The sequence below is a fragment of the Hyla sarda genome, chromosome 5 (genome assembly GCF_029499605.1).
Source record: "Hyla sarda isolate aHylSar1 chromosome 5, aHylSar1.hap1, whole genome shotgun sequence".
Classification (NCBI taxonomy): Eukaryota; Metazoa; Chordata; class Amphibia; order Anura; family Hylidae; genus Hyla; species Hyla sarda.
In genome coordinates, this window is record NC_079193.1 from 264610020 (window position 1) to 264624890 (window position 14871).

Genomic DNA, 14871 nt, shown 5'->3' on the forward strand with positions numbered 1-14871 from the left:
AAACTTGACCCTTAACCTGTTCAGGACCCAGGGCGTAAATTTTGTGCCCTGGCACTTAAGGACCCAGGGCGTAAACTTACGCCCTGGCGTTTTCCGGTCCCTGCCACGCGCCGGGCAGAGATCGGAACGGCATGCCTGCTGCAATAATTCAGCAGGCATGCTGTGCAAATACCGAGGGGGGTCCCGGGACCCCCACATGTCGGAGATCGCAGCAGAGCGCTTGCGAAATCACACGAGCGATCTGCTGCGATTCCGGTCATTTGGGTCACTTGTGACCCGATGACCTTGAAAAAGAAGGTGATCGGCGGTGTACAATACACTGCCAAATCACCTGCCGTTGCTGGGGAGCGGTGACAATACTGTCACCGCCCCAGCAACGCTGCTATTGGCCGGCGATCGTCGGCCAATAGCAGTGCAGCAGAGGAGGGGTTAACGGTCCCCTCACGCAGCTCTGCGTGCTCGCTGAGTTCAGTCAGCGGGCAGAGCTGCCACGAGAGGACCGGGACCCCCCCTCTGCACCATCGGAGCCCCCTCAGGAGCCCCTAGATCAGGGAAAGCAGTTATCAGGGCAAGGTAGGCATTCTGTGTCCAAAAACAGTAAAAAATATAAATAAATAAAGTTTAAAAAAAAAATCCCCCCCCCTAATAGGTCCCCAAGGGTCCGCTGTCACCTGATCCATGTGACTAGAGATGAGCGAACTTACAGTAAATTTGATTCGTAACAAACTTCTCAGCTCGGCAGTTGATGAATTTTCCTGCATAAATTAGTTCAGCTTTCCGGTGGGCTGGAAAAGGTGGATACAGTCCTAGGAAAGAGTCTCCTAGGACTGTATCCACCTTTTCCAGCCCACTGGAAAGCTGAACTAATTTATGCAGGAAAAGTCAGCAACCGCCGAGCCGAGAAGTTAGTGACAAATCGAATTTACTGTAAGTTCGCTCATCTCTACATGTGACCCCGGGCCCTATTAGGGGTTCAGGGTGCTGCGAGTGCCACCCATTTTTTTATTTATTTTTTATTTTTTTGGCCCGTCGGACATTTTCGGCAGCGGAGGCTTACGCTTTTTTAGACTCCGACTCTGCCAGTGAGGACGATGAAGATCCTACATTTTTGTGTTCTTCATCGCCCTCCTCATCATCTAGCAGTGATGATGAGTCCCCTATACAGCGGCGGAGACGCCGCCAGGCGAGGCCACGCACCCCCCATGAGAGTGACGCAGTGGCCGACACTAGTACGAGTGGCAATGCCGCTCGTAATAGCAGTCCAGCCCCCCCAGACAAGTGCACTGAAGCCCCCTTCCGATGACCCTGTCTGGAGCACCCCAGAGGGTTATCAGCCACGGATTCCTGAGTTTGTTGGCGACTCAGGAATCCGGATTGACATGGCTGGCTTCACTGATCTGGACTTTTTTTTAAAAAAAAATTTCAGCGACAGCTTTCTCAATCACATGGTGGAGCAAACGAACTTGTATGCAGAGCAATTCATTGCCCACCACCCAGTTTCGTTTTTGGCCAGGTCCAATGAATGGCGCGCCATTGATGCAGTGGAAATTAGGACATTTTGGGGCCTCACGCTGCATATGGGCCTGGACAAAAAAAAACAAGTGTCAGGCAGTACTGGAGCGGGGACGTCCTCTACCAGACCCCGCTTTACAGAATGGCGATGACGCGGAAGCGGTACGAGGCCATTCGGAAATGCCTGCATTATGCAGATAATGCGGCATGTCTGCCCCGAGGTGAACCCGCCCATGACCGGCTTTACAAAGTGAGGCCGGTCATCGATCACTTTGGGGCCAAATTTTTGGAGGCCTACGTACCGCTCAGGGACCTCTCGGTTGACGAGTCTCTCATCAGTTTTTAAGGGGAGACTCATCTTCCGCCAGTATATTCCCTCGAAGCGGGAGCGGTATGGCGTGAAGCTCTGTAAACTCTGCGTACCTCCGGGTACACTTGCAGGTTTAGAGTATATGAGGAACGAGATTCCCGTATCGAACCCCCAGATTGTTCCCCCACTCTGGGTTTTAGCGGGAAAATTGTATGGGACCTTATGAACCCATTGCTGGATAAGGGTTTCCACGTGTACGTGGATCATTTTTATACCAGCATCCCTCTGTTGAAATCCCTTTCCGCCAGATCCACGTCCACTTGTGGGACCGTGCGGAAGAACCAGAGAGGCCTCCCTCTAAATTTGGTCTAGATGCCTATCCCCAAGGGTGAGTCCCGTGCCCTCACCCATGATAACCTGTTGTTGGTGAAGGATAAGAGGGATGTCCTTATACTCGCCACTATTCATGGGAACGGCAGCACCCCTGTCCCTGTGTGAGGTACCGTGGGACCGGTCCTCAAGCCCGATTGTATTCTGGACTACATTCGGTATATGGGGGGAGTTGATCTCTCAGATCAAGTCCTCAAGCCATGTAACGCCATGCGGAAAACACAGGCATGGTACAAAAAAGCTGCGGTCTACATGGTACAGGTTGCCATGTACAACGCTTTTGTACTGTCCCAGTACGCTGGCAACACAGGGACATTCCTCCAGTACCAAGAAGAAGTCCTAAGGTTGGCGACCGGGAAAGATCAGGCCGGACTTCCCAAGGGTCTGGAGTTATAGGCACCAGGATCGTCCCAGGCCAACACTTTCCAGGTGAGGTCCCCCACACTGGAAAGAAGGGGCGATCTCAGAAAAAATGCAGAGTATGTCGCAGGAAGGGGATTCGGAAGGACACCATCCATCAGTGCGACACTTGCCCAGATAATCCGGGCCTCTGCATAAAAGGCTGCTTCAGGGAGTATCACACTTCCATGGAGCCCTACATTTTCACTTTACATTTTTAATTGTCCATAATTTGACCAATGTACCAAGTCCAGAGTACAATCCAAATTTTAACCCCATAAATCACTAAGTTGCCCAAAAAAAACTAAAAATAAAAAAACTGATAACACCTCTGGGTGGATTTAAAAAAAAAAAAAAAAAAAGGGTCATAGGTCACTGAGTCACTATCATCGGGGACTTTTTATGTTGCCTCAAATGCGCAGAGCTCTCTCTCCACCTGAGCGGGTGCGCATTTGAGGCAACAGGTTAGGGACGGCCACACACATCACATTCCCAGAATGATGATTCAGAGCATAGGGTTTGGGGCGGGCATTATTTATTTAGTTTCGGTTATGCTCTGGGTCATCATTCTGGGAACATATCCTGTTTTATTATTTTATGATTTATAGTTTTCTGGCCCACTGTACCCCATATTATGGGCCTCTGTACTCCACCTGTCTACTCCAGTTACCACCCGTTGTCCCCCATAGTATTCCCCTATTTTAGGGCTCAGTGCTCCCCCCATTAATGCTCCTTGAGGGGGGGGGGGGGGTCCCACATCCTGGCTGCTAAGATAAGCTCAAGGCCCCTAACTGACCTTCCACTCCAAGACCTGGTGTGTACCTGTGGAGCGAAGATCATCAAAAATTAAGGTATGTCCTTACTCCAAAGAAATGTATTTACAAATTGTGGGGTGTCTTTTCTGCTATTAACCCTTGTAAAAATGTAAAATTTTGGAGAAAACCCACATTTTATTGAAAAAAAAAAATATTTTTTTTACATATGCAAAAGTTGTGAAACCCCTGTGCGGTATTAAGGCTCACTTAATTCCTTGTTACGTTCCTCAAGGGGTCTAGTTTCCAAAATGGTATGCCATGTGTTTTTTTTTTTTTTTGCTGTTCTGGCACCATAGGGGCTTCCTAAATGAGACATGCCCCCCAAAAACCATTTCACAAAAACGTACTCTCCAAAATCCCCTTGACGCTCCATCGCTTCTGAGCCCGCCGAACACTTTACATAGACATATGAGGTATGTCCTTACTCGAGAGAAATTGGGTTACACACACACACACACACACACACGTATACATTTTCTCCTTTTACCCCTTGTAAAAATTCAAAAATTGGGTCTACAAGAACATGCAAATGTAAAAAATGAAGATTGTGAATTTTCTCCTTCACTTTGCTGCTACTCCTGTGAAACACCTAAAGGGTTAAAATGCTGACTGAATGTCATTTTGAATAATGGGGTCAATATAATGGGGTAATTTGTGGGGTATTTCTAATATGAAGACCCTTCAAATCCACTTCAAACCTGAACTGGTCCCTGAAAAAAAAAAAAGAGTTTAAAAATTTTGTGAAAAATTGGAAAATTGCTGCTGAACTTTGAAACCCTCTGGTGTCTTCCAAAAGTAAAAACACCTCAATTTTATGATGCAAACATAAAAGTAGACATATTGGAAATGTGAATAAAAAAATTTTTTTCTTTGGAATATCCATTTTCCTTACAAGCAGAGAGCTTCAAAGTTAGAAAAATGCTAAATTTTCAAATTTTTCATCAAATTTTGGGATTTTTCACCAAGAAAGGATGCAAGTTACCACAAAATTTTACCACTATGTTAAAGTAGATAAAGTAGAATATGTCATGAAAAAACAAACTCGGAATCAGAATGATAACTAAAAGCATCCCAGAGTTATTAATGTTTAAAGTGACAGTGGTCAGATGTTCAAAAAATGGCCGGGTCCTAAGGTGTAAAATGGCTGGGTCCTTAAGGGAGCTGAGAGCCAACCCTTGTTCCGACTGCAAAAAAGAAAGGAGTCGGGGAAAGGAAAAAACACGACCGGATAAAAAGGCTGAGTTTCACACCAACGAAAATAAAACTGCCAGGTACAGTGGTAAATTTTCGCAGAGGAGGGCTTGCAAGCCCTGAGCATGGTGTGAATTACTTGGGAAGAGAAACCTCGGGTCCTTAGAACTAGGGATCGTCCAATATCGTTTTTCTAGGGCCGATACTGATAATCGGTGGAGGTTAGGGCCGATAACTTATACCGATATTCCGGTATAAGTTATCGGCTAGTTATCCCCCCGCGACACCGCTGCAGATCATCGATTTAAAGCGGGCGCTTTAAATCAATGCACTGCAGTGGCTTTTGCGGTGCCATAGACCGCCGCCGCCACCGGCTACTCTCCCCCTGCCTGTCCAGGGGTCCTTAGTCTATCACCACCATCCCCGCACCGCTCCCCCCCACAGCCGCACCGCTCAGCGCCCCCTACCGCCGCGTCGGCCAAACCGATAATCGGTCGATTCCTACTTAGAACCGCGGTCTCAATGCCGCGCCATCAAAAGCAGAAACGGTAAATTGGGGTGGCACAGGGGACCTTGAGATAGGAGGTCTGGATGAGGGGGAAGGCACAGCAGTAAGTCATTCAGGAGCCTGACTGTGTCAACGTACCACGCCCTCCGGGGCCAGTCTGGGCCACGAGAATGGCAGGAACGCCCTCTGCTGTTCGTTTCCTCAGGACCCAGGGAATGAGAGGAAGGAGAGGAAACATAAGGTAGGGCAAAGCCCGACCAAGAGATCACCAGGGCGTCCACGACCAGAGCCAAGGGGTCCCGGTCTTGACACAAAAAGCGGAAATTTTTGGTTTTGGCGGGATGTGCAGAGGTCCACGTCTGGAGTGCCCCAGAGGTTGCAGATCTCTGCAAACACCTCCGGATTCAGGGACCACTCGCCTGGGTCGGCTGAGGACCGGCTGAGAAAGTCCACTCCCCAGTAGAGTACGTCCGGAATGAGAATCGCTGAGATGGCCGGAACCCTGAGTTCCGCCCAAAGGAGAATTTCCCAATGAAGCAAACAAAGATAGAATTGCCCTAGTTCCAACATGTTGAAGGGGAGAACGGCTTCTCGGGGTGACCAAAAGCCCTGGACCTTCTGGGCCCTAAAAACACCTCACTAGGCCGACAGACTGGCATCAGTCGAGACGACCTGCCAGTGGAGGGGTAGTAAGGAGCACCCCTGAAGAAGCAGGGGGGAACGAAGCCACCACAGAAGGGACAAGACTGTCAAGATAGAATGATCTTGCGGTCGAGAGATAATGGAGACCAGTCCCACCGGGAGAGAATAGACAGTTGAAGAGGTCGATAATGAAACTGGGCGAATGACATGGCCTCCATGGCCGCCACCATCTGACCCAGGACTTCCATGCAATACCGAATGGAAACTGGTGCAGGGTGCCGAAGTAATTGGACTCCTAACAAGAGAGTCAGCAGATTGTCCGGCAGGAGTCGAAAGCAGCAGAGGCCGTGTCGAACTGGAGCCCCAGGAAAACTAGAGACTGGGTAGGAGAGAGGTTGGACTTGTCTTGATTGACCATCCAACCGAAGCGAGACAAGGCCTGGAGGTTGAGACCAAGACTCTCCAGATTCTGAGCTCTGATTGGAGCTCTGATCAGGAGGTCATCCAAGTAAGGAATCACAGACACCACTTGTCCGTAAAAGGGCTATCACAGGTGCCAGGACCTTGGTAAGGACCCGCGGAGCAGTGGCCAGACCAAAGGGGAGAGCCACAAGTTGAAAATGGCCTTCCGGAACTGCAAGCGGAGGTATCGCTGATGACCGGGAATATTGGAATGTGGAGGTAGGCATCCCTGAGGTCCACCGAGGAAAGAAACTCCCCTTGATCCATGGACACCACCACCAAACAGAGACTCCATTCGGAAATGGAGGAGTAGAAGATGCTGGTTGAGATGCTCGAGATCCAAGATTGGGCGAACAGAAACGCTTTTCTTGGGGACCACGAAGAGGTTGGAGTAAAGACCTCGAAAACTTTCCCCGGAAGGAACCGGGACAATTACTCCCTGGATGAAAAGGGACCGGAGTGCGCCCCAAACTGCCGTAGTACCAAAAGTCCGAAAGGACCAGGAGGAGGACTTCAGTTGGGAAGTAGTGCTCCGAGCCTTATTCTGAGGTAATAAGGAACTCTTTCCGCCCGTCGCCTCTGAGATTATCTCAACTAGGTGCTTACCAAAAAGCCGAGAACCAGTAAATGGAAGTTCAGTCAGAGACTTCTTGGAGGCGGCATCCGCTTCCCAGGCTTTAAGCCCCATGGAGCGACAGAGGGCTACCAGGTTGCCTGTGGCAAAGGCAGCACAGCGGCCCAACTGCATGGAAGCAGAACACAGAAAATCTCCAGCTTTGGAGGGCTAGGTCACATAAATCCTCAGGAGGGGAACCTGAAAGAATACGCTGACGGAGTTGGGAAGACCCTACTGAAAGGGCTTTTGACACCCAGGCAGAAGCAAAAGCAGGAAGAAAGAAGGAACCTGCTGCCTCAAAGGCAAATTTTGCCAAAGTCTCCACCTTCTTGTCCGCTGGATCATTGAAAGAAGCCGCCTCAGCCAATGGCAGGGTAGTCGCCTTAGAAAGGAGGGAGACCGGTGGATTCATAGTTGGAGAGGAGGTCCACCGAGCAATGAGGTCCTTGGCGAAAGGATATTGCACTTGAACCTTCTTTGTTTCCTCAAACTTCTTGTCAGGATGCTTCCAGGCGGACAGCAGCAAGGCTTCAAATTCAGCATGAGAGCTGAAAATCTTGGGTGCCGGTCGGACACGGTGAGAGGAAACTTCTGGAGCTACATCCAAAGTTCCTGGGTCCTCTAAATGGAAGGTGTCTCTTATGGTCGAAACCAATGAGTTCACCGTGTCAGCCATATCCGTGAGAGCTGAAAACCTTGGGTGCCGGTCGGGCACGATGAAAGGAGACTTCTGTAGCCACGTCCGAAGTTCCTGGGTCCTCTAGATGGAAGGTGTCTCTATGGCCGAAACCAATGAGTACACCATGTCCGACATATCCGTGCGGCCCCGAGTCAGATACCGAATCGGAAACTTCCTCTACCAGTTCTCCAGGTGAATGCGAACGGTTGGAGGCAGTCCTGGGAGAATAAGAGACTGTCCTGGTACGCGGTTCTGGAGAGCCAGAGTGGCGACCATGGGAGCGTCCTCTAGGGAAGCAACGCTTGCTACCAGCTGTCACGGAGCGATGCCTGCGAGGAGAGCGCCCGTGCCTGCCAGAAGACTCAGGGGATGAGTCAGATTAAACACCCCTATTACGCTAGCGAGAGCGGGTAGTATAGGGAATGGGTGCCTCTGGACAGCCGGTGTAGGGAGGACCTCTCCAAGGCAGTCACCACAGAACGGGAGACCTGAGGATACCCGAACTGGAGGGATGGCCGAACCCATGGGGGTCTGGGGGGACAGTGGTGCAGGCAGAACAAGTGGGTTCAGCAGAACCAGACATTTTAGCGTGATAGCCCTTACAGGAGTAATAAGCAACCTCCCATCTAACTGTGTAGAGGGAAGAACAGGACTGGGCTCAGACATAGAAAAAAAGCAACAGATCCACCCAAGTCCGTGTCCCCAACAGGGCAGCTGCAGTGAGGAGAACCCGAGTGCAGCTGATGGAGAGAGAAAGAGAGAGGGGAGGGGCTGACAATTGTCCAACCCTTGGAAGAAATGCGCCCAGATAAAGCAAGGGCGCCACTGATTGCCGCGATCAAACTACATGCGGACGATAGTGGCGCCCGCTCCCAGCCCCGAACGCACATGCGAACGCATATGCGAATGACAGGGGAAGGGAGCGGGCGAACACACCGCTGGCAGCCTCCGCTGCAGACAGGGAAAATGACAAGGGCGATACGTGGCCGAACCGAAGCTGCTCCCATTCATAATAGTAAAAGTCGCAGCTGCGGCTGAAAAGTAGTAAGCCGCACAGACAGTATTGTACCTCACACCACTGCAGAGTCCCCCAAGTTCTAATAAATAAGAGAGACCCCATTGCAATAAAAGGGAGGGAAAACAAGTCCCTCCTGCCAGGCCCCCAGTCCTCATGTATAAAGAGTGGGCCAAAACTGGTGGTCTCCAGACTCTGAAAGTCTGCTACCTGTAAAAAAAGGAGGGATTATACTCAACTTCAGTCAGAAGAACTTACCTAATGGAGTCTTCAGTCATGAAGTCTTCAGTCAGCATTTTGTCACCTGCATCATACCGGGCGTGAAAAGCGAGACAAGCAGGGAAAGATGGGGGACCCGGACCCATGAGGTACAACCCCAGACGCTGACCATTGGTGAGAGGGGGTTAACAGTACATCCAAGATGCCTGCCACCTCTCGTAATGGGGAAACCGTGAGCCGCAGTTCCTGAGTCCCCACCTGAAAACAGGAAAGAAAAAGGAATAAAAAAGCTAACACATTCCCTAACTAGGAAAATAAAAAAAATATGAGACCTGGTCTGGAGAGGACTCCAGACAGTGTCTACCTTCTTAGACACTAAGCAAAAACTGATTACCTCAGGTGCTTGTGGGCAGGTATATCCTGCTGGGAGGAGCTGACTTTTCTTGTTGCCATAGTGTCGAACCTCCTAGAGACAGCAGCATATACCCATAGTCTGTGTCCCCCAATGGAGCCGATAGAGAAAAACGCTCTGGTCCTACAGTGAAAATAGGCCTGGTCCTAAAAGGGTTAGGACACAGATACAAATGAATAGCTGAGCGCTGATGGAGCGAGGGGACACTGTGCTCCCTGCCCAGCTAGCTCTTCTCCTATGATGCAGGCAGCGCGATTAGCACAGCCTGCATCATCTGCTCTGGTCAGGCCTGACAAGAAGAGGCCAGAGCAGGACCGGGCCGTCCGCAGGGCAAGCCATCTGTGTACGGTGCCATAAAAGTGAAAGTAAGGATGCAGGGGTCTTGGGGTGTGGTGGTGTTAGGACAGAAGGAAATAAATGGGTTGGAGGGGGTTAAAAGTGAGTGGAAATATGAATGATGCAGGGGTCTTGGGGGGGGGGGGTGTTAGGGCAGAAGGGGATAAAGGAGTCTGGGGGTGGGGGCATAAAAGTGAAAAGAATGATTCAGGGGTGTTGGGGGGGGGAGAATGTTAGGGCACAAGGGGATAAAGATGTCTGGGGGGGCATAAAAGTGAAAATAAGAATGATGCAGAGGTCTTGGGGGGGGGGTTAGAGCAGAAGGGGATAAAGGGGTCTGAGGTGGGCATAAAAGTGAAAATAAGAATGATACATGGGGTCTTGGGGGCAGAAAAGTGTAAAGAAGAATGATGCAGGGGTCTTGGGAGGTAGAGGGTATTAGGGCAGAAGGGGATGGAGGGGGGGGAACAGAAAAATGTAAAGAAGGATGAAGCAGTGAAGCCTTCCGGCATTTATCGCTGCTTGCCTGAAGAAGTTACCTGCTCGGCGCCTGGAACTGCATGTCGGGCAATACAAACTGCATGTCGGGTGTTGGACAATACAAATTACATATACCTGGTGCAGGCTACAATCTTTCGTTCCGGCTGGGAGTTTGAGACCCCTGCTAAAGATAGTCCCCTATGAGGACATAAGTGTAAAAAAAATAAAATAAAAGTTGAAAAAAGTTAAAAAATTGAAAAATCCCCTCCCCCAATAAAAATTGTCAGTTTTTCCCCATTTTACCCCCAAAAAGTGTCAAAAATATAATTTTTTCCAATATATTTGGTATCGCCGCGTGCGTAAATGTCCGAACGATCAAAATATAATGTTAATGATCCCGTACGGTGAACGCCGTAAACAATTAAGTCCAAAAATGCTGCTTTTTTGTCACATTTTGTTCGAAAAAGAAAAATTATAAAACATTATCTATAAGTTTTATATATGCATATGTGGTATTAATAAAAAGTACAGATGACAGGGCAAAAATTTGCCCTCATACCACCCTATATACGGAAAAATGAAAAAGTTATAGGTGGTCAAAATAGAGCGATTTTAGATTACTGATTTTGTACAAAAAGTTTTAGACTTTTTTTTTTAAGCGGTACAAAAATATAAAAGTATCTAGCCATGGGTATCATTTTAATCGTATTGACCCACAGAATAAAGAACACGTCATTTTTACCGTAAAGTGTACAGTGTGAAAACGAAAGCCCTCCAAAATGTGCAAAATTGTGGTTTTCATTAAAATTTCCTCCCTAAAAAAATATTTTTTTGGGTTCGCCGTACATTTTATGGTAAAATGAGAGGTTTCATTACAAAGTGCAATTGGTCACGCAAAAAAAAGCCCTTATATTGGTCTGTAGATGGAAATATAAAAGGAGTTAAGGATTTTAGAAGGCGAGGAGGAAAAAAACAAAAATGCTAAAATAAAATTGGCCTGGTCCTTAAAGGACATCTATAGTGCAAAATTACTTATACCCTATCCGAAGGATAAATTATAGATCGCGGGGGGGTCCAAGCGCTGGGGCCCCCCGGTACGTGGCCCCAGCAATATACAGGAAAGGGGGCGTTCCGTCCCCGCATGACCCGGCGGCCAACACGCCCCCTTCATGAATCCCATAGAGATACATGGAGGGGGAGTGTCTGCCGCGGCTTTCTGCTGGGGATGAAACTTCACTTCTGGCAGACTGCCGCAGCTCCGTCCAGGAGATCCCGGGGGCCCCAGCGCTCGGACCCCCCGCGATCTATAATTTATCCCCTATCCTTTGGATAGGGGATAAGTTATTTTGCGCTGGAGTACTCCTTTAAGGTGAAAATGGGCTTGGTCCTTAAGGGGTTAAAGAGTACCTGTCACCAAACTAAACTTATAATATATTGTTCCATATGTAATTATAAGGCACTTTGCTATTTACTTGCTGTTAAAATTCTCAACCTTTATATGTTTTTTTTATAACTTTTTTATTAAAGAATTTTTCTTTAAAACAGATATTTGAGATTAAGAAAATAAAAGTACATAGAATAATAAACAGTCATTACATATTAAAAAGACCAGGTTAAAATATGATAACATAGATCCGGCTGTAAAGATGTTGTAAAGTCCAGGTTATTTCAGGTCAGCTCTGTGAGTATCCGGGGAAGACCCCACATCAGAGACATGAAGTTTAAATAAAAGCAGTTATCTAACAGATAATAAAGAATGAAGCGCTATTAGAGGATACTAATAATATCTCTTGACGCCGGATCCATTACACCTCAGCTTATGGTCAATAATCCAGGCAATATGCAATGAAAAAGATGTAAAATAACGTAAAAAAAAAAAAAAATTATATGTTTTTTTAATGTGAATGAAAAAACTGCCACTAGGTGGCTCATTTCTGTTCCCTGTGCAAGTCCAACAGTTAGTTTAGTCTCCTCCCAGCCTGGCAGGAGACCAAATTCAGGAAGTGCGTGCGGGGCATGGAGAGTCACAGCCCTCTCAGGTACCCATACCGATCGGTTGATCTGGAATTTAGAATGTGGATCCCAATAGGGACAGTGACCGATGACGATCTCCATACAGCCCTGCTGAACGTTGTTGCTATATATAAGTAATGATTATTACTTAGACCAGTGATGTCCAAACTGTGGCCCTCCAGATGTTGCAAAACTACAACTCCTAGCATGCCCGGACAGCCGTTGGCTGTCCGGGCATGCTGGGAGTTGTAGCTTTGCAACATCTGGAGGGCCACAGTTTGGACACTACTGATTTATAACATTTGTTTGTGCCTTTTTGCGACAGGTGACAGATTTCGAGTGACACCATTGGAAAAGTCAATTTCTCACATTGACTTTTTTCCAGTCCTTGTTGACTGCTGTAGTTGAAAGGCTATTCACATCCAGAGTGAGAGGTGTCTTCAACAATGGAAGCCCACACAGCCCTGTCATCAGAGGGGGAGATTTATCAAAACCTGTACAGAGGAAAAGTTGCCTTTTAAAGAAGCAATCTGGACAGGTTTTGATAAGGCTGGGTTCACATCACGTTTTCTCCCATACGGGAGCGCATACGGCAGGGGAGAGCCAAAACCTTGTGCTCCCGTATGTAATATATTTCAATGAGCCGGCCGGAGTTAAACGTTTTGTCCGGTCGGCTCATTTTTGCGCCGTATGCGCTTTTATAACCGGACCTAAAACATGGTTGACCACAGTTTTAGGTCCAGGGAAAAAGTGCATACAGCACAAAAATTAGCCGACCGAACGTTTCACTCCGGCCGGCTCATTGAAATGCATTACATCCGGGAGCGCATAGAAAGGCATCCGGGAGAGCAAGGTTTTAACTCCCCCCTGCAGTATGCGCTCCCGTATGGGAGAAAAAGTGATGTAAACCAGCACTTAGGCTGGACAGGTTTTCATAAGGCTGGGTTCACATCACGTTTTTTGCCACACTGTTTTCAATCCGTTTTTCTAAAGAAAACCGTATGGCAAAAAAACGGATGGAACAGTATGGGAAAAAGTAAACCCTATGCGTTTTTAAACAGTATACTGTTTTTCAAAGTGCATGCAGTTCCGTCCGTTTTTATAGAAAAAAAAACCATACGTTTTTGAAAATTTTGTCCATATTTAATGGGAGGGGTCCTGGGTGGAGACTTTAGGATGCAAATACGCAAAGTAAACACCGTATACGTTTTCCCTTATGGAACCGTATACATGTGCGTTTCCCATTGACGTCCATGTTAAAAAAAAAACATATGCGATTGCAGTACATATGCGATCGTACTGCAACCATTTTTTTTTTTTTTTTTTTTTTTTAACATGGACGTCAATGGGAAACGCACATGTATACGGTTCCATACGGGAAAACGTATATGGTTTTCACTTTGCACATGCGCATTTGCGTCCTAAAGTCCCCACCCAAGACCCCTCCCATTAAAAATGGACAATTTCAAAAAACGTATGGGCTTTTTTTCTATAAAAACAGACGGAACTGTATGCACTTTTAAAAAAAAGTATACTGTTTAAAAACGCATACGGTTTACTTTTTCCCATACTGTTCCATTTTTTGCCATACGGTTTTCTTTAGAAAAACGGATTGAAAACAGTATGGCAAAAACATGATGTGAACCCTGCCTAAATCTCCCCCAGAGACAACAGCCCTAGCAGACCAACCTCCACTGCATGGCCAGCAGTCTATTTCTCAGCTATAAAACGCCTGACCTGTGTCAAAACTACAACTCCCAACATGTCCTGACACACCAAGGTTGTTTGGGCATGCTGGGAGTTGTAGTTTTGAACAGCCACAAGTGGGAGTACACTGCTATAACAGTTCACTGTGAGGTATGTCATGGACTCGGGGGTATAACATGTGCTCCAGATACATCTACAGATATCCCCCCTCACACAGGAAGTGCGCCCCTCAAGGGAACACCCGGTATTTACCTCACATATGTCTGCGCACAACTCTCGGTGACCCCCTCGAAGCTGCAGACTCTTCTCCTCGCAGAAGCACTGCTCCAAGCGGCGGTCATACACGAAAACGGTGAAAGAGCGACTGCTGCCCCCTTGGTGCCACTCAGGGATGCCCTGTGCCGCCGCCATGTCACCTGCCGTGTAATACCAGTGTCAGAGCCGCCGGTGTGGTGTGGACGCTCAGCGTCGTCCTGAACTACAAACCCCGGCACCGGGTTTCAAACATGGGCCCGTGACGTCACGTCCGCCTGCTGCAGTTTTCTTAATATGCAGTTCCGACCGTGACTGGAATGTGCTCGGTGTAGTGACGGGAGGAGAGGCTCATGTACGGCTAAGAGGAATGATGGAGAACCACAGACCGAGTATAACGTGAGCGACGGAAGATGTGTACAGCGCGGCCTCGTGCAAACCCAAAGTGTAGAGTAACTGGTGTCCGGGCAGCCAATCAGATCGCGGCTTTCACTTTACCTCACGCTGCACCGCACAGGTGTGCTGGGGATGTCCACTAGTTATAGATGGGCTTCATATCCACAATAGTGTGGGACCAGTCCCCCTATGGCCAGAGCTTTTGGACCCCAATGCAAAATCTGCAACAGGGCCCCATTTGCTATTTATATTAGTGGTCTCTTATGGGGCATCATATCCACAATAGGAGTGTGACCAGTCTGTCACCCATGGCCAACTATTGGCGCATTATAGGGTTTGTTGAAACCAAAAAGCTTACAATGTATTGCTGCTCTGATATGCTAAGCTTCATTCATTTAACCCCTTAAGGACTCAGGGTTTTTCCGTTTTTGCACTTTCGTTGTTTTCTCCTTACCTTTTAAAAATCATAACCCTTTCAATTTTCCTCCTAAAAATCCATATTATGGCTTATTTTTTG

The 14871-nt window shown here is 47.9% G+C and overlaps 1 protein-coding gene across 2 annotated transcripts in view; it reads right to left on the reverse strand.

Annotated features, from left to right (window-relative positions):
• The window catches only part of SMCHD1 (structural maintenance of chromosomes flexible hinge domain containing 1), a 449735-nt gene extending 435378 nt beyond the window's left edge, over positions 1-14357 (reverse strand). For both annotated transcript variants that reach the window (XM_056521656.1, XM_056521657.1), the window contains exon 1: positions 13959-14357. In XM_056521656.1, coding sequence (XP_056377631.1) covers positions 13959-14117 — 159 coding nt within the window. In that variant the 5' untranslated portion in view covers positions 14118-14357. The remainder of the gene's footprint in view (positions 1-13958) is intronic.
• Positions 14358-14871: the final 514 nt, after the last annotated feature.